Here is a 21,743-nt window from a genome sequence, read left to right on the forward strand (position 1 = left end):
CCCGCGTCCTGAGATCCGCCCCAGATTTGAAAGCTTCTTCCGGGAGCGGGTGGGAAACCCACTGCGCGAGCCTCTGCGCTCCGGGGCGTCGTTCCGGAAGCTCCGCCCACTCCCAGCGTTCCGTGCGCTAACTTCGCCGCCATTGTTTGAATTTGAAAACGAAAACACCGCGGTGCTGCGCGCAGGTTGGGCGGCCCAGACAGTTTTTGCAGGTGAAGCTGTGCGTCCAGGTGAGGGTGCGAGGAAGGAGGTGGGGTGACTGCGCATATACCAGGCCTGAAGCTGGGAAACGCGCTGGCGGTGTGAGTGCCTTCCGACGGGCATCGCGATGCCCGTGAGGATACTCCCAGGAACTGGGTTGTAGGGCGATGGGTGCTCCTGGGGACCGTGGGCGCCGCCTGCGCATCGTAGGGTTGAGCCATACTACTTGGGTTGGAGCTTAAATCTTGTCTCCACCGCATATTCGCTGAGGGAGGCAAGGCAACATATTTAATCTCTCTGGGTCATCTGTTAAAAGGGCTACTAATAATAGTACTTACTTTTTTCGGTCCTTGTTTAGATAATATAGTATGGAAAGTTGTTAGAAACAGTGCTAGTATATATTAGGCACCAGGTGTTTGCAGTCATTAATGTTTTTACTATTGCTTTGCTGCTGCTGCTGTTGAGGCGCAGGTCTCCATTGCCAAGCCTAGTTTTCTGAATCCCCGAGGTGAGCAGTTTGCTTGGCAGGTGCTATGACCTCTTTTTGCAGGGAGCCCTGTCGCGGCCATCTGTGCGTTAATTTCCAGGCTGCCGCAGGTGCCTGGGGCTTGCCCTCTTAGGCTTTGCAGTACCAAATGGAAGGGAGTGTGTGTGGCGAATTCAGTGACTGCTCTCATCCCCCTCTTTAGAATGTTTCCCTCCATGTCGTTCCACTACCTGCTTCAGTGATTCCTGCCTGACACACCCTCTAAATATTCTTTGCTGAATGATAGTTGACACAGGTTCGTACCTTAAGCAATCCTTGCTTAAAGTGACCAGATTCAGGTTTGCTTTTGTTGGTTTTAAAACCAAGTAGCATGTTTATTCAGAAGCAGCGATAGCTATATATATATATATATATATATATGTATATATATATATATATATTTAGATGTCCAAGACCCAAGACTTCAGTTTGAAAAATCATATAAAGGATTCATCAATTAGATGATAGATATTTGAGACTGCATTTTGTGGATGACATTCAGAAACCTCATTCAGTAGCAGATTTGTTATCTTTCACCAGTGTTCAACCATGGACTCTCACTGGAGAGAAGATAAAAGATGCAGTTTTTCAGTCATGGGAACAGCCTTCTGAAATGAGAAATGAAGTCTTGAACACTGCTGCTACTAAAAACAATTATCACTGAAAGAGTAGTACCAATTTTTATATTTCTTTTGTTTAGAGGATTTTATTATTACTATTTAAGTCATCAGACAGGGAGTTTTTATCACTCATGCATCTCTGAATGAGTTGTAGGGGATACAGAGTAGTATAAGACAAAGAAAGTTCTTGTTGTCAAGAGATCTGTAGTCTAGTTAGGGAGAAGTTAACGTCTCACATGCAAGTAGAAGTTAACCAAATGTACAAGATGCGACAGTACGTCTCAACAATTTTATAAATGTTAAGAGGCAGTTTATTGAAACTAAACATACGAACAAGTACAAATACTATAACCTTACTTTTTAAAAGAGATATAGTTATTTATTTATTTTTTTAAAGATTTTATTTATTTATTTGACAGAGATCAAAAGTAGGCAGAGAGGCAGGCAGAGAGAGGGGGAAGCAGGCTCCCTGTTGAGCAGAGAGCCTGATGTGTGGCCTGATCCCAGGACCCTGGGATCACGGCCTGAGCCTAAGGCAGAGGCTTAACCCACTGAGCCACCCAGGCGCCCCTAGTTATTCTTTTTAATTCAGTAATTTAATAAAAGATTTACCTGTTTTTTAAACCAGAAATTAATTGAAGACAAAGTGAAATTTATCTTCCAAATTCATGGGCATTTCCATAAAATTTGATTTATGTGATTGATGTCAAGCCATTGCTTGAATGTGTTTGCAAACTTTTCCTCTATGTTGTAGATCAGTGGTTATTTTTACTCTATCACATACCCCTTTTCTTAATTTTCACCCATACATTGCATGTTTGAAATATTCTATTAAACTACATTTAAGTAATTATCCCATTTTTATTATGTCACTGTTTTAATACAATAAAGACAAAAGCAGCCAAGGTACTAAACTTGTTTTAGTTTATGTTTGGTTGATCTTGTAGTTTGCTGGGCTTTGTGCACAGTAAATAATTTCCTTTGTCGGGGGGTAGGGTTATGGACATTGGGGAGGGTATGTGCTTTTGGGTAAATTGGAAGGGGAGATGAACCATGAGAGACTATGGACTCTGAAAAACAATCTGAGGGGTTTGAAGTGGCGGGGGGGTGGGAGGTTGGGGTACCAGGTGGTGGGTATTATAGAGGGCACAGCTTGCATGGAGCACTGGGTGTGGTGAAAAAATAATGAATACTGTTTTTCTGAAAATAAATAAATTGGAAAAAAAAAATAAAGTGCTGAAAGAAAAAACAAACAAACAAAAAAAAAATAATTTCCTTTGTCTTTTGGAGATTTGGGAAAAACAAAAACAAAACCCTGTTGTATTGAGTTTGTGGGTTTCAGGGCTGATCAAGGAGAAAGCTATGACCACGGTATGGTGGTATCACACACAAGGAGGTTTACTGGGGTAGCACTTTGACAGGATTGCATGCAAGGCAAGTCCCCCACAGCACGAGACCTTCCAGAAAGTAGAGTGAAGGACCACTAGAAGGGTAAAAAGGCAAGGGAACTAGGGGTTTGGGAGGGGAAGGAGAGGAAGAATTAGAATTGGGGGCTTATGGTCTTAAGTGATTTTTCTCTGCAGCACAGTGGAGTGTCCCGGGGTCAGAGAACTCCAAAAGGCATTAGTGGTTTCAGTCTTTTGGTCCTAAATTTGTTTGTGACTAGCAGATGGGTGCAGTTTCTGGGATGTGCAAACTAGTTAGACTCTAAATGACTTCTTAAAAAAAATAATTTGAGCTATATTAAAAGCAAATTGATGCATAAAAATTTGAGTCTGGTACCTAATGGGTTTTTGAATTAATATTTTTGGCCTGTGAAGAAGTAAGCAACATAGGGGCAATATACAGGGGCCATCTTTGGCTTTTTTATATAACACATATGGCTGCCCATTAATGCCTTCCTGAGCCAGGAACCCTAGTTTGGGAGTACCATTCTGATATTTCATCATATTGTCAAAGAACAGCAGGGAGCTCTTTCTTCCTGGTATTATTCATCTAGTAGATTGTCAATAACTATTAGAATGTTAAAATTTTTTTAGTTAAGGTTTACTTTAGTTGTAACATTTTGATGCATTATTCCATATTCACCTTAATTTTTAAGCCTTACACAGTGTCACACATTACTTTTCACTTGCATTATTTGGAAGAATTCAGTAGAAAGAGTTCAACAGATAACTGAGTTTAGCTCTTAAATGCTAAAATGTTACAGAGTTTGTAGGTAACATTCTCAGAAGACATTAAATAACTAAAATAACACAAGATTATAAATTACTTTTATTTGATTTCTGAGAGGATTTCAGGCAGAGATTGAATGTTTTATACTGTCTTACGTAACGGGTTACCATTGCTCATGAAATCTCTTTCGATGAATCTACCTATAGGTTGGGTCATATGAGTAGTAGTGGTAGGCTTGGCCATTATTTGATTCAGAATCTGTAAATACTTTGATCATTGTCTTTTCCCTGGGTCATCATGTTACAGATGAGGCAGTCTAATGTTTTCCTTCTTTGGAAATCTAGTTATATGGGGGTTAGTAGTGGACTGGACTCAATTCTTAAACCATGGGTGGCTTAGATGCTAATTTATTAAGATTATCTGAATTTACTATTATTTTTGCAGAATGGAATCTAATTTAAATCAAGATGGAGTGCCTAGACCATCTTATGTTGTTAGTGCTGACCCAATTGCAAGGCCTTCGGAAATAAATTTTGATGGCGTTAAGCTTAATCTCTCTCATGAATTTTCCTTAGTTGCTTCAAGCACTGAGGTAAGTACAAGAAAAGTTTTATGTTGATTATCGTGATTGAGTGGAAATGTGTGTGGCACACACACACTTGCTGACAGGTATGACCAGAGCTTTCTAGACTTTGTGGGTTTGAGGCAACTTTCTATCTCAGTAATTTTTTCGTGGCACCCTAAATATATCAGTTCTTCTAAGTAGTAGGTCCAAACTACTTAATATATAACTATCTATACTTAACCAAGAGCCATTTGAAAAAATTAATGTAAATTAAAATGTTACTTTCTTTAAGAATTACTACAGTTATTTAATGTAAAGGTAATAACCTTTTGAGGGCACCTGGGTGGCTCAGTCGGTTAAGTATCTGCCTTTGGCTCAGGTCATGGTTGCAGGGTCCTGGGATTAAGCCCTGCATCAGACTTTCTATTCTTCGGGAAGCCTGCTTCTCCCTCTCCTACTCCCCGTGCCTGTGTTCCTGTTCTCACTCTCTCTCTCTGTCAAGTAAATAAATAAAATCTTTTTAAAAAAAAAAGAAGATAATACGTTCTGGCCACTTCATAACTTTTCAAGATTTGGAATCAGATTAGGCATTGCCAACTTTATTTCCTGTTCTTCTTTGTTTTGGGGTAGTACTTTTTATTTTATTTTTCTTAATCACAGCAACCACTGAAAATCTAGCTTCACTGAGATATGACAACAAAAGAAATACTATGATCTAACATTGAAACCGTGAGCTACTTGAAGCTAATCGTTCGTGGTGTTCAACATATGTCAAGTATGTTGAACTATGTCTGTGATTCCCTCAAAAAATGTAAAATATTCCATTATGCCCCTAGGAAATGCAGGCCTTAGTTAAATTAAAATAATTAAAATTATTAAAATAATTAAAATAAATTAAAATAAATTAAAGTAACTTTAAAAAGTAAAAGTCCTTCTTTCTTTCTTTCTTTTTGTTTTTTTAAAGTCCTTCTTTCTACCACCCTACCTACTACCACTGTTGTGTGTCTTTGTAGACGTTATTCCTTTTTTTTTAAAAAAAGATTTATTTATTTGTTATTTAAGAGATATAGGGAGAAAGGAGGAGAGAGAGCGCTCCAGCAGGGTGAGCTATAGACTCCCCCACTGAACCTGTAGCCTGATGCAGGCTCCATTCTAGGACCCTGAGATCCTGACCTGAACCAAAATCACAAGAGTCAGCCATTTCACCGACTGAGCCATCCAGCTGCCCCTAGAGTTTATTTCTTACACATTTACTTTTCAATCCGTTTATATCCTCTTTGTTATATTTTCTATTGTTAATTTTGATACCTTAGAGAGATGGACTATTTTAAAGAATGATGGAAGGGGAAGGGGAACATAAATTAAAAAAATAATACTTATTAAATATCCATCATATGCTAGGGTTTTTTACTTGAGCTCATTTAATCATACATCAAGAAAGAGGGGTGCCTGTGTCTCAGTTGTTTGAACATCCAATTCTTAACTTCAGCTCAAGTCACAATCTCAGGGTCATGGGGTGAAGCCTCATGTCTGGGCTCTGCATTCAGTGGGGAGCCCACTTGAGGTTCGCTCTCTGCCTCTTTCTGCCCCTCCCCACCTCTTGCATTCTCTTTTTCTCTCTCTAAAATAAATAAATAAATCTTTAAAAAAAAATCAAGAAAGAAGGTAAAAAGGGAGGAAGGGATAAGTGCCTCTTGGTGTTTATGTGGAATCATGCATCATGTAGTCTTTTATGTCTGCCTTCTTTCACTTAACACAGGGGCTATAAGCAATGGACTGTTTTTGTATTGCTCACAAGCTAAGAATGCCTTTTGTGTCGAATCTAAAAAGTCATAGCCAAACCCAAGGTTATCTGGATTTTCTAGGACTTTAATAGTTTTGTGTTTTACATTTAGGGTTGTATCCATTTTGAATTCATTTTTGTGAAGGGTATAAGATTAATTTTCCTGGATTAAGTTTATTGCATGTGGATGTTTGGTTGTTGCAGCACCACTTGTAGAAAAGACTTGTTTCTGCTCCATTGTATTGCCTTTGCTTCTTTGTTAAAAATGAGTAGACTGTATTCATGGGCATCTATTTCTGGGCTCTATGTTCTGTTCCATTGATGGATTCTGTTCTTTTGCCAGTTCTTTTGCTGTCTTGAGTACTGTAGCTTTATAGTATGTCTTAAAGTTGTACACTGTCAGTCCTTCAACTTTGATCTACTCCTTCAATTTTATATTGGCTTTTCTGGGCAGTCTTTATTTTTAGCTATTCTAATAGATGTAATGGTATCACATTGGTATTTACATTTAACTTAATAATTAAAGATATTGAACATTTTTTTTTTTAAAAAGATTTATTTATTTATTTATTTGACAGAGAGAGAGAGAGAGAGAGAGAGAGAGAGAAAGATATCACAAGTAGGCAGCGAGGCAGGCAGAGAGAGAGAGGAAGGGAAGCAGGCTCCTTGCTGAGCAGAGAGCCCAATATGGGACTCGATCCCAGAACCCTGAGATCATGACCTGAGCCGAAGACAGTGGCTTAACCCACTGAGCCACCCAGGCGCCCCAAAGATATTGAACATATTTTCATGTGATTATTTTTCATTAGTGTTTTTTTAATGAAGTGTCCATTTAAATCTTTGCCCATTTAAAAAAATTGGGTTGTTTGTTTTTATATTATTATTTAATTTTAAGTATCCTTTATATTTTTCAGATGCATTGGTTTGTCAGGTATATACTTTATAAATATTTTTTCCCAGTTTATGGCTTGCCTGTTATCCCTTACTAGTGTTTTTTTGAAGAACAGAAGTTTTTAATTTAATCAATATTTTTTCTATTATGGATGGTCCTTTTGGTGTCATATTTAAGAAATCTTTGCCTGGGGCACCTGGGTGGCTCAGTTGGTTAAGCGTCTGCCTTCAGCTCAGGTCATGATTTCAGGGTCCTGGGATTGAGTCCCATGTTGGGCTTCATGCTCAGCAGGGAAGCCTGCTTCTCCCTCCCTTTCTCCCTCTGCATGCCACTCCCCCATGGTTCTCTCTCTGTCAAATAAGTAGATAAAATCTTTACAGAAAAAAAAAAAGAAAAGAAATTTTTGCCGAACTAAGTCCACAAAGATTTTCTTCTGTGTGTTCTTTTTAGAAGTTTTACAGTTTTAATTTTACATTTAGGATATGATCCATTTAAAATTAATTTTTTTTTTTTAAAGATTTTCTTTATTTATTTGTCAGAGAAAGAGGGAGAGAGAGCGAGCACAGGCAGACAGAGAGGCAGGCAGAGGCAGAGGGAGAAGCAGGCTCCCTGCCGAGCAAGGAGCCCGATGTGGGACTCGATCCCAGGACGCTGGGATCATGACCTGAGCCGAAGGCAGCTGCTTAACCAACTGAGCCACCCAGGCGTCCCTAAAATTAATTTTTATATACAATGTGAACTGTGTATTCAGATTCTTTTTTTTTTTTTTTTAATGTATAGGTATCCAGTTGTTCTAGCCTGATTTGTTAGAAAAGCTGTGCTTTCTGTACTCCATTTCTTTTCCACCTTTATTATCAATCAGATGTCCTCTGTAGGGGTTTATTTCTGAATATTGTTTCATTTATTTGTCTATCTTTCTGCCAGTACCCCACTGTTTTGATCATTGTAGTGTTGAAATCAGGTAGTGTTGTTCTGTTAGCCCACCAAATTTTTTTCATAGTTGTTTTGACTCTTTGCATTTCTTTCTTTCTTTTTTTTTTTTTTTTAAAGATTTTATTTATTTATTTGACAGAGATCACAAGTAGGCAGAGAGGCAAGCAGGGTCCGGGGGGGGGGGAGGGTGGCAGGGGAGAAGCAGACTTCATGCTGAGCAGAGAGCTGGATGCGGGGCTCCATCCCAGGATCCTGAGATCATGACCTGAGCCGATAGCAAAGGCTTAACCCACTGAGCCACCCAGGTGCCCCTCTATGTGAATTTTAAAATGAGCTTGTCAGTTGCCACAACAAAAGCTTCTTGGGATTTTGATTGCTGTTGTATTCAATCTATAGATCAGTCTTGGAAGAATTGACGTCTTAACAATATTGAGTTTACCAAAACGATGAGCAAGGTGTATCTCAATTTCTTTTGGTCTCCTTTATTTCTCTGAACATTGTTTTTGTAGTTTCCAAGGAATAGCCCTTTCACATCTTTTGTCAGATTTATCCCTTAAGTATTTCATGATTTTTGATGCAATTCCAAATGGTATTGCTTTTTAAAATCAATTTCTGACTTTTTCCTCAGTATATAAAAGAATAATTGATTTTGCATATTGATCTTATATCCTGTTACATTGCTAAACTCATTTAATAGTTCAGGTAACATTTTGGTAGATTTTATTTGATTTTTGCATATAGATATTAATGTTATCAGTGAATGAAGACAATTTTATTTCTTCCCAATCTGGATGCCCTTTTTTTCTTTTTGGGATGCCCTTTCCTTTTCCATTTCCTTTCTTTTCTTTTTCCTAATTACATTTACTGGATCCTCTTGTACAGAGCTGGATAAAAATGGTGAGAGCAGAAATCCTCATATTGTTTCTTATCTTGCTATTCATCTTAGATTCAGTCTTTCACCATTAAATGTGATGTTAGCTGTAGGTTTTTGTAAATGTCCTTTGTCAGGTGAAGGATATCCTTTGTCTCTTCCACTTTGCTGAGAATTATTATGAATGGATGTTGAATACTTATGTCAATTTCATGTCATCATTCAAATGCTTTTTTTTTTTTATTTATTAGAGAGAGAGAGAGAAAGAGAGAGAGAAAGCATGAGCAGATGTGAGGCTGAGGGAGAGGGACAAGTAGACTCCCCGCTCATCAGGGAATTCTACCTGGGGCTCCATCCCAGGACTCTGGGATCATTCCCTGAGCTGAAGGCAGTTGCTTAACCAACTGAGCCACCCAGACGCCCTTAGAGATAAACATTGCTTTATTCTTTGAGTGTGGTTATTTACCCAAATTGATTTTTCAATGCTAAATTGACCTTGCATTCCTGAGATAAAACAGTTTTGGTCAGGATGTATTATCTTATTTTATATATTGGCTAATACTTTATTAGGGAATTTTTTCCATTTATCTTAATTAGGGATATTGTTCTGTAATTTCTTCTGGTGATATCTTTGTCATATTGTGGTACCGGGGTTATGTCATACTCAAAGTTAGTTGAAAAGTGTTATTTTTATTTTCTTAAAGACTTCTCTATGATTGGTATGATTATATCCTAAAATGTTTGAGAGAATTGACTAATAAATTCTCTCAAACCAGGGACTGGAGTTTTTTTGTGGGATTATTTTGTTTATTTGAATATAAGTTGAATTTCTTTAATAGATATAGAACTGTTCAGATTTTCTAGTTTCTGGGTGCTTTTTTTTTTTTTTTTTAAGTAAAGTGTATTTAAGTAGTTATCTCCTTTTTATTAAAAAAAAAAAAAAACAAAAACACATTTCTTTAGAATTATTTTAAGAAATGAACTAAACTTATTTCTTCCCCAAAGGAAGGAGTAAAGAGAATGCTGTATAGCAAAAAAATTTTAGATGGAATTGAACATTTCGGTTAATAGACTATTCTGTTGCATGTAATGTATTCTAGAGTACTGTGTTTTAGTGACTTAGAGCCCTATTTTTATTTAGTTATAAAGGTAAGGATCTTATGGAAAAGAGACATATTGTAAGCTTCAAGTATAAATAGAGAAAGTAGAGGAAACAGTCTTTTGCGGTGTTTTTTTTAAAGTAGATTTGCTTCTTTTTAGACATAAAAAGTGATTGCAAACAGAAGAATCACAGTTTGCTTAGGGGTTCTCTGTAGTCTCAGTTAGTTATAGTAATAGCCACTTAAAGAAAGGTGATTTCTGAAAAGCCATATTTTGCATTTTTAAAATACAGTTATTTTGTTCTTCTTTTTTAAGGCAAATAGTTTGGAATCCAAAGATTATCTCCAGGTTTGTCTTCGAATAAGACCGTTTACACAGTCAGAAAAAGAGCATGAGTCTGAGGTTTGTGGTGACTTTAATTGGGTTTTACTTTCATTAAATGGACAAAATGCCATTGTTTTTATTGTGGGATTATTTATGTTTATTTATGTGTTCTAGGGCTGTGTGTATATGCTGGACTCACAGACCATTCTGCTGAAAGATCCTCAAAGCGTCCTTGGTCGGTTAAGTGAGAAAAACTCTGGACAGATGGCACAGAAATTCAGTTTTTCCAAGGTAAGTACTTATGTGAAACTGGAGATTTTTCTTTTAAGTAGAAGCGATTTGACTTAGGCTAAATAGCCACATAATTGTGTATAATGAACTATACACATCATGTGCTTATGGAACTTAGGTATTAGGCACTGGTATTTTTCTCTAAAAGTAGGACTCAAATTTCAGGTTTATAAATATATAATTGGAAGTGAATAGGTTATAGTTTTTAAACCTTTTATTGTTTTAAGAAATGTTCTTTTCAAAATTTAGATGAAAACTTGATTGACTAGGTCAGATTTCTATCCTGAAAACTTTCTGACAGTAGTTAAAATATCATGTGTATTTGTGAGAGTTGGGGATATGGCACCTATCCTAAGTATATGAATCTCGTAAAAGAGATCTTTTAAGTTTTTGAAGCATGAGGGGTGCCTGGCGGGCTCAGTTAGGGGAGCCCACAACTCTTGGTATCAGGGTCATGAGTTTGAGCCCCATGTTGGCTGTAGAGATTACTTAAATAAATAAATAAGCTTAAAAAATAAAATTTTAAAACATGAGTTATGGGGGTAGAACTGATTGTAAAAATTTACTTGAATTTTCTAAAACGGCTTGTTTTAAAAAATGCTTATTAGGTTTTTGGCCCAGAAACTACACAGAAGGAATTCTTCCAGGGTTGCATTATGCAGCCAGTAAAAGACCTCTTGAAAGGACAGAGTCGGCTGATTTTTACTTACGGGCTAACCAATTCAGGAAAAACATACACATTTCAAGGTAAACTTATTATTTTTGCTGGAAAGGATTAAAGTACTAATATACACTCGTTCTCATAATACTTGCATGTAGTTATGTTTCCATCACCTAGTACATTTGCTCCATTTTTAATACTAATAACATTTTGAATGTGTATTGCTGATGGGTTTTGATTCAGATTGATTTAATTCGTTTGTGAAATTGCTTTACCCAGATGATAGAGAAGTAGATGATAAAAATTCAGAAAAAGGATTTATGTGACATAGTGAATTAAGCATGGATAACCAAGGAAGCATTTTGTTTACTTTTATACTTTGTGATTATGGGTGATTGCAAATGTTATGGCTGATCTGAATGGAAATTTTCAGATTTTGCACCAGTAGAATAGTTGATAAAATGTCCCATTATACAATGAAGAGCAAAGTGCTGGAAAACTGAGTAATCCTTCAACTTCTCTTGCTTTTGTCATAGCTGTTTACTCTTGCCTATTGGTGGTATAAAAGGAACCTTGGTAATCCAGGAACTTTTTCCACTTTCCTAATACTATAAGAGAGTATTAAACAAAAACTCTTTCTCACAGGCACGGAAGAAAATATTGGTATTCTGCCACGAACTTTGAATGTATTATTTGATAGTCTTCAGGAAAGGCTGTACACAAAGATGAACCTTAAACCACATAGATCTAGAGAATATTTACGGTTATCACCACATCAAGAGAAAGAAGAGGTTGCTAGCAAAAGTGCATTGCTTCGGCAAATTAAAGAGGTATGGGAGTAGTCTAGTATGTGAAAAATATATACATTATGATCTTCTATAAGCTCTTTGTTTCAGCTTATATTAGAATATTTTGTGATGGTGGTGGTGGTGGTGATCATTGTCTTTTTGAGAAAAGTATAAACTTGTTTTGTTTTATATTGTACAAATAACAGAAATGTTTAAACAGTACACATGTGAATAGTTCTGAAAATTTTTTTTTGGTTGTAGGGACTACTATATGTAATGATTAAAAATTTTTTACTTGTAGAAGTAATTTGTACATACAAAATCTAATCAAGGGAATGTGAGAAATAAAAAGTGAGAACTTCTTATAACATTAAATAAATTATAATTTATTATAAGAAATAATAAATTTCTTTAAGATTTTTTTTTTATTTTTTATTTATTTGTCATAGAGAGAGAAGCGAGAGCAAGCACAGGCAGACAGAGTGGCAGGCAGAGGCAGAGGGAGAAGCAGGCTCCCTGCCAAGCAAGGAGCCCGATGTGGGACTCGATCCCAGGACGCTGGGATCGTGACCCGAGCCGAAGGCAGCTGCTTAACCAACTGAGCCACCCAGGCGTCCCAAGAAATAATAAATTTCTTATCTGTTAGGTTATATTGGCTTCTTTTCTTTCTTTCCTCAATCAGTTTTTCACAGAAAGGTTTTTTTTTCTTTAAAGATTTTATTTATTTATTTGACAGACAGAGATCACAAGTAGGCAGAGAGGCAGGCAGAGAGAGGAGGAAGCAGGCTCTGCTCTGCAGAGAGCTCTGTGGGGCTCCATCCCAGGATCCTGGGATCATGACTTGAGCCCAAGGCAGAGGCTTTTACCCACTGAGCCACTCAGGCGCTCCACACAGAAAGTTTTTTGTAAAGGAATATTTGTTTATTCCTGTTTCTTACGGATTTAATGTTCCATTTTCAGACATTTATCCTATTCAAGATTGTTAAAACTAATAGCAGTTTTTATAGATAGTTGCATAATATTGATGGGGTTCTTTTTTTTTTTTTTTTAAGACATTTAGAAATCAGGGATTCAAGGTAATAAAATATTTTTTGCTCAGTGAGTTCAGAATTTAGAGTCCATGATTAAGATCTCTGAAAATAAAATAGTGAGTATAAATAAAAATTATGGAAATTGTAGGGAATAGCGAGGAAAATTCTTAGAGGAGATGGAAGTCATTAATCATGAAAAAAACTTCCCTCACAAGTTATCCAGTTAAAACATAGTCTATGAAGTTATAAAAATATTAGAAAAATGAAATCATGCTTTCATATATTGTTTGTAAAATGTGTTTTTAGAAAATGGTTTGGCAATACTGTGAGTGAGAACTTAAAAATTTTTCATATCTTTTCATCCACTAATTCACATTTAGGGATATGTCCTAAAGGAACTAATTAGAATTCAGAAGAAAAAAATGATGAAGTTATATATCTTAGTATTATTTTACTGACATAACTTTGTAGATGATCTAAATGGTTAGTAGTAGGGGAATAATTAATGTATTTCACATCTTTTCGATTACACAGCCACCATTACTTGTTTATAAATAATTTTTTAAACATAGTAAGTAAAAGTAAAAGCTGTCAGTGTAATAAGTTTGGAGAATAGAATAGAAAGGAATATATTGAAATATTACTAGTAATTGTGAGTGGCAGGGATCATATGTGATATTCTTTTTTTTTTTTTTTTTAAAGATTTTATTTATTTACTTGACAGAGAGATAGAGAGCACAAGTAAGCAGAGCAGCAGGCAGAGGGAGAGAGAGAAGCAAGCTGTCTGCTAAGCAGGGAGCCTGATGCGGGGCTTGATCCCAGGACCCTGGGATCATGACCTGAGCCGAAGGCAGTTGCTTAACCAGCTGAGCCACCCAGGCGCCCCTGATATTCTTTTTAATACTCATTTGTGGTTTCCCAGATTTCTTTTTTTTTTTTTTTAATATTTTATTTATTTATTTATTTGACAGAGATCACAAGTAGGCAGAGAGGCAGGCAGAGAGAGAGAGAGAGAGAGAGAGAGAGAGAGGAGGAAGCAGGTTCCCCACTGAGCAGAGAGCCTGATGTGGGGCTTGCTCCCAGGACCCTGGATTCATGACCTCGGTGGAAGGCAGAGGCTTTACTACTGAGCCACCCAGGTGCTCCTCCCGGATTTCTTATTTTGAGACTCTGTTATTTAACTGGGGGAAAGAATTAATAGTGGTCATTGAAATTGAGTAGATGAAAAGTTGTGATTTGGATGGTGGCTTATTCAGATAGATAATCAATGTACTGGTTATTTAACCTTAACTAAAAATGGTTTTTAACTTAAAAAAAATTGTTCCTTTTTAGGTTGCGATGCAGAATGATAGTTACGATGGTAAGGTTTCCTTTCTCACTTACTTTTCAAATGTTTATTATGTGAAATACATTTGAATAGCTTTTATTTTTGAATCACTCCTAGTGACTTAATTTTTTTAATAACAATAATTATAAGAAAATGGTACATACTATATGAAATGTCACTGTAAAGTTTTATTTGGATTTAATATCACAAGGAATCCCTTTCACTTGTAACTTTCATGTAGAATTCAAGAGAGATACTATTTTTTCTTTGTCCTTTACAGGTAATTTCAATTTGATTCATTGGAATTCTTTCAAAAAGAAAAGAAAGATAAAAAGCAGCCAAGCTTTAGTTCATACAGAGTTTTTTTTAAACATCTGTTTTGGTCCAAAAGTATTTAACCTTGCTGAAAGATTAAGGTTACTTAGTTTTTCAGGTTCTTGATCTGTCTTGTGTCAGTTTTAGCCTGTTTTTAAATTTTGTGTTTATCCTTTTTTATTTTTTGTAGGAAGTTTAACCAACTCTTTGAATATCCCAGAGTTTGAAGAATCCATGAAAGACTGTGAACAAGCTAGCTTGAATATGGATAATAATATAAAATTTTCTGTGTGGGTTTCTTTCTTTGAGATTTACAATGAATGTATTTATGATTTGTTAGTTCCCGTATTATCTAAGTTCCAAAAGAGAAAGATGCTACGCCTTTCGCAAGATGTAAAGGGCTATTCTTTTATAAAAGGTATAGTAATTAATGATTTTTATTTTACTGCTCTGAAGTTTCTTTCTAGGCTTTGTTACAGCAAGCTGGAGATAGAAAATTTTTATATTAATCATTAACATCAACATAGTAAGAGAAGTTTGTGCTTTGGAGGTATGTTTTGGTATGTTAATTAAACCTGAGTTAGGTGTTAGGGTTGATACTGTTTTGCTTGAGTTTCTTTGGTAGATTTTGGGAGGTGGGAAAAGCTGTGTGTGTTGGTATTCACATTATTCTGCAGCTTTGTAGCAGCTGTGAAGCTATGGAAATGTATCTGCTCTTCCTCAGTGGTGTTTTTCCAACTTTATAAAATCACTACTCAAAGTAGAAAGTACATACATATATTAACATTATCTAGTAATTAACTAGATAACTAGATAATTATCTAGTAATTAACTAGATAACTAGATACTAGATAATTAACATTATCTAGTATTTGCATGTGTATATATACGCATATGTATTTACAACTGAGAAGTTTCATTAATTATACTTACCCTTAGTACAAGGAATACACTTAGATATTTTTCTGTATTCTGTTTCATTTTTATAAAATGCTGTTTATGACTCTAAATTTGACTTCATGATTGACTAATGAATTGCAATTTGCAGTGTTTCACATCTAGGTAATTTTGTGTGTTTAATCTATAATATGCTTTGTTTTCATCTTTTTTTTTTTTCTGGATGTTTAATTCTAAGGAGTTTCTTCTATTTTCAATTTTCCCTTTGGACTACTGTTGAAAAACATCTGTGTTTGTATAACTTAAATATTGGAAAGTAATTATAGTATCCTCCTCATGTGTATCTCTTCTAGTGGAATATAGAATGTATGAGTGGATTCCACCTAGGCGTTGTTATTAAAAGATTTCATTATATGTCTTTGGGAAAAGAGGTTACAAATCTCTAAAGAGATTACATTGTATAACAAATGCTGTTTTTATAAAGTGATATGTGTCCTCTTTACTTTTCAAAGATCTACAGTGGATTCAAGTGTCTGATTCCAAAGAAGCATATAGACTCTTAAAACTAGGAATAAAGCACCAGAGTGTTGCCTTCACCAAACTGAACAATGCTTCTAGTAGAAGGTAAAGAGGAAGCCCTACTGTGTGAGCTTGAAGTACCCAGGGTATTCTGTGCTATTATAAATACAACTAAGATTAAAGTGGGCAGTAGGTTCTCTGATATGTTAAATGAATTCATGGGCGTAAAAAATATTTTATTAAGAGCAGTGAACACAAAAGATTATCAGGACTATTTATTGTTCTAACAAAATTTACTAATTTGCATAAAGTCTCTTAGGTATTTTTATTCTTTATGTGAATATCTAAGCTCACTATTTTAAGAGTTGCCTACAGTATGCATCTCAAGGGGTTAAGGAATGATGTTTTTGAAGGAAGGGATGGAGGCTTGAGAGACAAAAGGAAATAAGTTTAAGCAGTGAAATATTTAAAACAGGCTGTCTCTTAAGGGGGAAAGAGCCCTGTCCCCCATACTCAGTATGGCATGAAGATAGTATATGATCCCGATAAGCCTGTATTTGGGCCTAATGTATGCTTTACTTTAAGTGTATATTAAAAGAAAATTAGTATATATACCATTTTAACTGATAGCATAATCTTTGTAAGTATATTGAGATTTTATTATAAATGATTTCACTAATAGAAGTTTGAATGTTAAGAGAAGGAGAGGGTTCAGAGAATTTGGGGCTTAATGAAAGATAAGATATTTGGTTTTAGGGAATTAGGTATGTAGGTGACAGTGGAACACTGGATTGAAATATCTGGCAACTAGTTGGAAAGGGCAGGGCTGGAGGTATGGCTAGTATTAGGATATAAACGTTGATTTAGATGCATATGTTGTCTGTTTAGAATACAGAAATTAAAAATGAAAGATAACATTTGATTTTTCTATATTTCTTTTAGTCATAGCATATTCACCATTAGAATATTACAGATTGAAGATTCTGAAATGCCTCGTGTAATACGAGTCAGTGAGTAAGTTGAGCATTCTTTAAGTTGTAATTATTTTGGGGGCGCCTGGGTGGCTCACTTGGTTAAGTGCCTGACTCTTGATTTCAGCCCAAATCATGATTTTAGGATTGTGAGATTGAGTCCAGTATTAGACTCTTCACTAAGCATGGAGCCTGTTCAAGATTCTCTCTCTCCCTCTCCTCAACCCCCACTAAGGCTCTCTCTCTATCTCTCACTTAAAAAAAAAAAAGAAAAAGAAAAAAGAAAAAATTGTAATTATTTTGAATTGTTCTGTTTTGAAGAACTTTTTATAGTTTTTTTTTTTTTTTTGTTAATTCAGATTGTGTTTATGTGATCTTGCTGGTTCAGAAAGAAGCATGAAGACACAGAATGAAGGGGAAAGGTTAAGAGAGACTGGGAATATCAACACTTCTTTATTGACTCTGGGAAAGTGTATCAATGTTTTGAAAAACAGTGAAAAGTCAAAGTAAGTTGCTGGAAGTGCAATGGGTATATTAAGTATTAATAATATTTAAATTTTCAAATCTTATTTTAGAAAGTTCCTTTTTGTTTTTAACCTGCTTTTATGTAATGGCTATACATGAAATATGAAAGAAATACTTAGAGTTCTTGGATTAAAAAAACTGAAGTGAAAAAACAATGTCAGTCGATGCCATTGATTCATCAAGTAAACATAATATTTTCCATCGCAAGTATATGTCAATAGACACTAGAGATAATAAGCTTCTCATGATCCTGGCTTAGCATCTATAACTACTTTATTCTTACTAATCATTTTATTCTTCTAGATGTAATAGATTTCTGCATTAATTAGCATTTTAAGCTGAATGAGTTGTAATTAACCTTTATCATTTTTAGTAAAGGTGTTTCATGGCATATATTGTAAAATTTCTTAACATTAGAAAACACAACCCACTTCAATTTGATTTTCTTAACATTTTGTCTAGTGAGGTATTGTTATTGTTAGTGTTATTATCAGCAGTATTTAAAGACAATAGTAGGAATAAACAGAAAAGTCATTCTAAAATGACTTTTCTGTTTATAGAATATAAAATATTCTATATAAAATATTAAATATAAAATATTCTATATAAAATATTAAATATAAAATATTCTATATAAAATATTCTATATTAAATATAAAATATTCTATATAAAATATAGAATAAACAGAAAAGTCATTATATGCTAGTCACTAACCTAGAAGTCTGTGATAGCTAGATCAATTATTTCTTTGTAAAATTTATTAGCATTCTGACTTCATGAGATTTGTTTTAACTTAGAGTTTTTTGAAAATTTTTTCCATAGGTTTCAACAGCACGTGCCTTTCCGGGAAAGCAAACTGACCCACTATTTTCAAAGTTTTTTTAATGGTAAAGGGAAAATATGCATGATTGTCAACATCAGCCAATGTTATTTTGCCTATGATGAAACGCTCAATGTGTTGAAATTCTCAGCCATTGCACAAAAAGTAAATATATTCAAATTTCTGCAGAATTTATTAAGTCTCTTATTAGAATATGAACCATTTTTTCTCAGCATGGCTAATACATTTTGCACTTACAACTGTAAACCTAGGAAATAATTGAAGATTAAAAATGTAAATGTTTGACCAAGTAAGAGGACATGTGACAAGATTGAAAGTTATCCCTTGTGTTATTATTTTTTCTTAAAGATTTATTTATTTATTTTAGGAAATGACAGAGGCAGGGAGAGAGAAAGAAAGCATGGGAGGGAGAGGAGCAGAGAGACAGGGAGAGAGAAACCCAAACTGACTCTGAGCTGAATGTCAAGCCCAACATGGGGCTTGATCCCACAACCCCAAGATCATGACCTGAGCTGAAACTGAGAGTTGGATGCTAAGCCAGTGGAGCCACCCAGGCACCCCAAAATTATGAGTATTCTTGTAATGGATTGACTGATCCACCACCCATTTAATTCACTAAGTGTCTAATCAGGAAGCCCTTCTGCTAGGAGCCCTTCTTGTATGTTTGTTTGCATAGGTCTTTTTTAAATGCTAGAATTGTCATTTGACTTAAATTTATGAAATTATTTTTTCGACAGTTTTTCCTTTTCTGTTTTAAAAGTCACATTGGATATTTTAACAGGTTTGTGTTCCAGACACTTTAAATTCTTCACAAGAGAAATCATTTGGACCTGTCAAGTCTCAAGATGTATTATTAGACATTAATAATTCAGTTAATAAAATATTAAATGTAAAAAGATCCACAATTTCATGGGAAAGTGGTCTAGAAGATGTGGTGGAAGATGAAGATATAATTGAGGATTTAGAAAAAGGTGAAGAAAACCAAAGTATGGAAACTGAACTTACTGATGAAGATCTAGATAAAACACTGGAGGAAGATAAGGCTTTCATTAGCTACGAGGAGAAGAGAGTATGTATTAAGAACTTGTACTTCTAAGCTTGGCTTATTATTATTGTGAAGTTAGATTTAATAATACTTAAATCTCCCTGTCTTCTAATTTTTTTCAACAATGTGCTAGATTTTTTATATATCTCAGCTTTATATTTTGAAAGAAAATAATTTTTAAAGATTTTATTTATTTATTTATTTATTCTAAATTTTATTTATTTATTTGACAGAGAGAGAGAGGGATCACAAGTAGGTAGAGAGGCAGGCAGAGAGAGAGGGGGAAGCAGGCTCCCTGCTGAGCAGAGAGCCTGATGCGGGGCTCCATTCCAGGACCGTGAGATCATGATGTGAGCCGAAGGCAGAGGCTTAACCCACTGAGCCACCCAGATGCTCCTAAAGATTTTATTTTTAAGTAATCTTTTCAACATGGGACTTGAACTCACAACTCCATGATCAAGAGTTGCAAACTGTACCAACTGAACTAGCCAGGTGCTCCTATAATTTGAAAAATTTTAAACCCACAGAAAGACTAGTCCAGTGAAAACTCATTGGATTTTTAGTTAACATTATACCATGTTCAATTCTTTATATCTTTGTGAATACACATTTTTTGCCTGTACCATTTGAAAATGAGATCTAGACATAATGAATAATACCTTACCACTACTTCAGTGTGTTTCCTAATACTGTAGACATAATCCTTATGATCACAAGACCATTTTCACACCCAAGCAATTTAACATTGATAGAATAATCTGTTATACTGTCCATAGTGAGATTTCCTCAGTGATCCTACGATGTTCTTTATAGGCACTTTGTTTTTGATCTACAACTGAAGTTAAAACATTGCTTTTGATTGTCATGTTTCTTATGTTTCTTTAGTTATTTGTAATCCCACAAAGATATTTTTTGAGAAGTTAAGGCTAGTTGTCTTGTAGAACACCCCCAATCTGGATTTCTCTGATTTTTCTTCATGATTCAGGTATTACACTATTATCTAGGTCAAGTTGTGAATTTCATATTGCATCCTATATGGAGACACAGGATACTTGATTTCCCCATTCTTGGTGATGCTAGGTTTTGCTTATTTGGTTAAGGTATTGTGTTTCAGATCTCTTTTCATTGTGAAATGTATCACCTGTGTGATGATACTTTTGAGACCATATGGATGCCGCCTTCTGCAGTATCCTTTCCCACAATGATTCTGGCAAACTACACCAAACTTAGTTTGCAGTCTTACTTAAGTACAAGCACTCAAAATGGCCACCTGGTACCAATTAGTCTTTCTTCAAAAACAGGAATTGGTTGTTCGTCTATATATTTATGGTAAATAAGATTGAACGGTGGTAATTTTAGCCTCTGTTCAGATACAGTTCACACATTTATTTACATTGTATTAATCTGAGATTTAGGTCATGTTCAGATTACTGGTTCCCCTCATTAATTGGCCATAACTACATCTGTATATATGGAGTCTTCTTAACCATTGTCCTAGGTACCCTGATAACCATATGCTCATGGGTGTGCTTTAAAAGTGTTGACAAGGGGCACCTGAGTGGCTCAGTGGGTTAAAGCCTCTGCTCAGGTCATGATCCCAGGGTCCTGGGATCGAGCCCTGCATTGGGCTCTCTGCTCAGCAGGGAGCCTGCTTCCTCCTCTCTCTCTGACTGCTTCTCTGCCTACTTGTGATCTCTGCCAAATAAATAAACAAAATCTTTAAAAAAAAGTAAAATAAAATATAAGTGTTGACAAATCTCACGTCCTAGTACCCTTGGACTGTAGAAGTCAAAGTAGATGGATGATATATTGGTTTAAATATTCTCGTTTTAATAATTTAGTTCAATGTCCCTGAAGACCATTATTGCACATGTGTTGTTTGGAAATGCAAATGAAAGCTTCAGATGCTAGTCCCAATCTATCTGGTCACTATGTGATGGGATCTTGTTTACTGCGGACCTCTGTAATGTAATGCTTTACCTCAGTGATAAAAGGAGTGATCAGTAGGCCTAGTTTAGTTTGTAGTAATTTTCTCAAAGCTGAAGTTTATATGTGATGTTGATTAAAGTTGAAATGTTAGTAAAATTTCTGAATTTACCAGAGGAAACTAATGCTACAGTTTATAATTGATTATATCGTATAAGTGCATATCTCCCTATAGCATTGATAAAATAAAAATTACATCAAAGCGTATTATAATATTTAACTTTTATTTTATTTTAATTTTTTATTTTTATTTTTTTGACAGACAGAGATCACAAGTAGGCAGAGAGGCAGGCAGAGAGGAAGAAGCAGGCTCCCTGCTGAGCAGAGAGCACGATGTGAGGCTCTATCCCAGGACCCTGCGGTCATGACCTGAGCCGAAGGCAGAGGCTTTAACCCACTGAGCCACCCAGGCGCCCCTATAATATTTAACTTTTAAAAATGAAACTGATTAGACTGCTTGCTTTATATTATTAGCATTTTAATTGGCATTAAAAATCATTATGAGATACATAGATATTGGCATATTGATACTTATGGTTCATTTAGCCAGAAAG

General features: G+C 35.3%; 1 protein-coding gene across 6 annotated transcripts in view; it reads left to right on the forward strand.

The window, feature by feature from the left end:
• The first annotated feature begins 156 nt into the window (after nucleotides 1-156).
• KIF20B (kinesin family member 20B) overlaps nucleotides 157-21,743 on the forward strand; it is a 70,815-nt gene continuing 49,228 nt past the window's right edge. For all 6 annotated transcript variants that reach the window (XM_044240077.1, XM_044240079.1, XM_044240078.1 and 3 more), the window contains exons 1-13: nucleotides 157-230; nucleotides 3,967-4,114; nucleotides 9,983-10,069; nucleotides 10,166-10,282; nucleotides 10,891-11,029; nucleotides 11,589-11,773; nucleotides 14,095-14,122; nucleotides 14,595-14,822; nucleotides 15,814-15,925; nucleotides 16,763-16,834; nucleotides 17,151-17,297; nucleotides 18,140-18,302; nucleotides 18,940-19,227. In XM_044240077.1, coding sequence (XP_044096012.1) covers nucleotides 3,968-4,114; nucleotides 9,983-10,069; nucleotides 10,166-10,282; nucleotides 10,891-11,029; nucleotides 11,589-11,773; nucleotides 14,095-14,122; nucleotides 14,595-14,822; nucleotides 15,814-15,925; nucleotides 16,763-16,834; nucleotides 17,151-17,297; nucleotides 18,140-18,302; nucleotides 18,940-19,227 — 1,713 coding nt within the window. In that variant the 5' untranslated portion in view covers nucleotides 157-230; nucleotide 3,967. The remainder of the gene's footprint in view (nucleotides 231-3,966; nucleotides 4,115-9,982; nucleotides 10,070-10,165; nucleotides 10,283-10,890; nucleotides 11,030-11,588; nucleotides 11,774-14,094; nucleotides 14,123-14,594; nucleotides 14,823-15,813; nucleotides 15,926-16,762; nucleotides 16,835-17,150; nucleotides 17,298-18,139; nucleotides 18,303-18,939; nucleotides 19,228-21,743) is intronic.

This window comes from Neovison vison, chromosome 2 (genome assembly GCF_020171115.1).
Source record: "Neovison vison isolate M4711 chromosome 2, ASM_NN_V1, whole genome shotgun sequence".
In the NCBI taxonomy this organism is placed as follows: Eukaryota; Metazoa; Chordata; class Mammalia; order Carnivora; family Mustelidae; genus Neogale; species Neogale vison.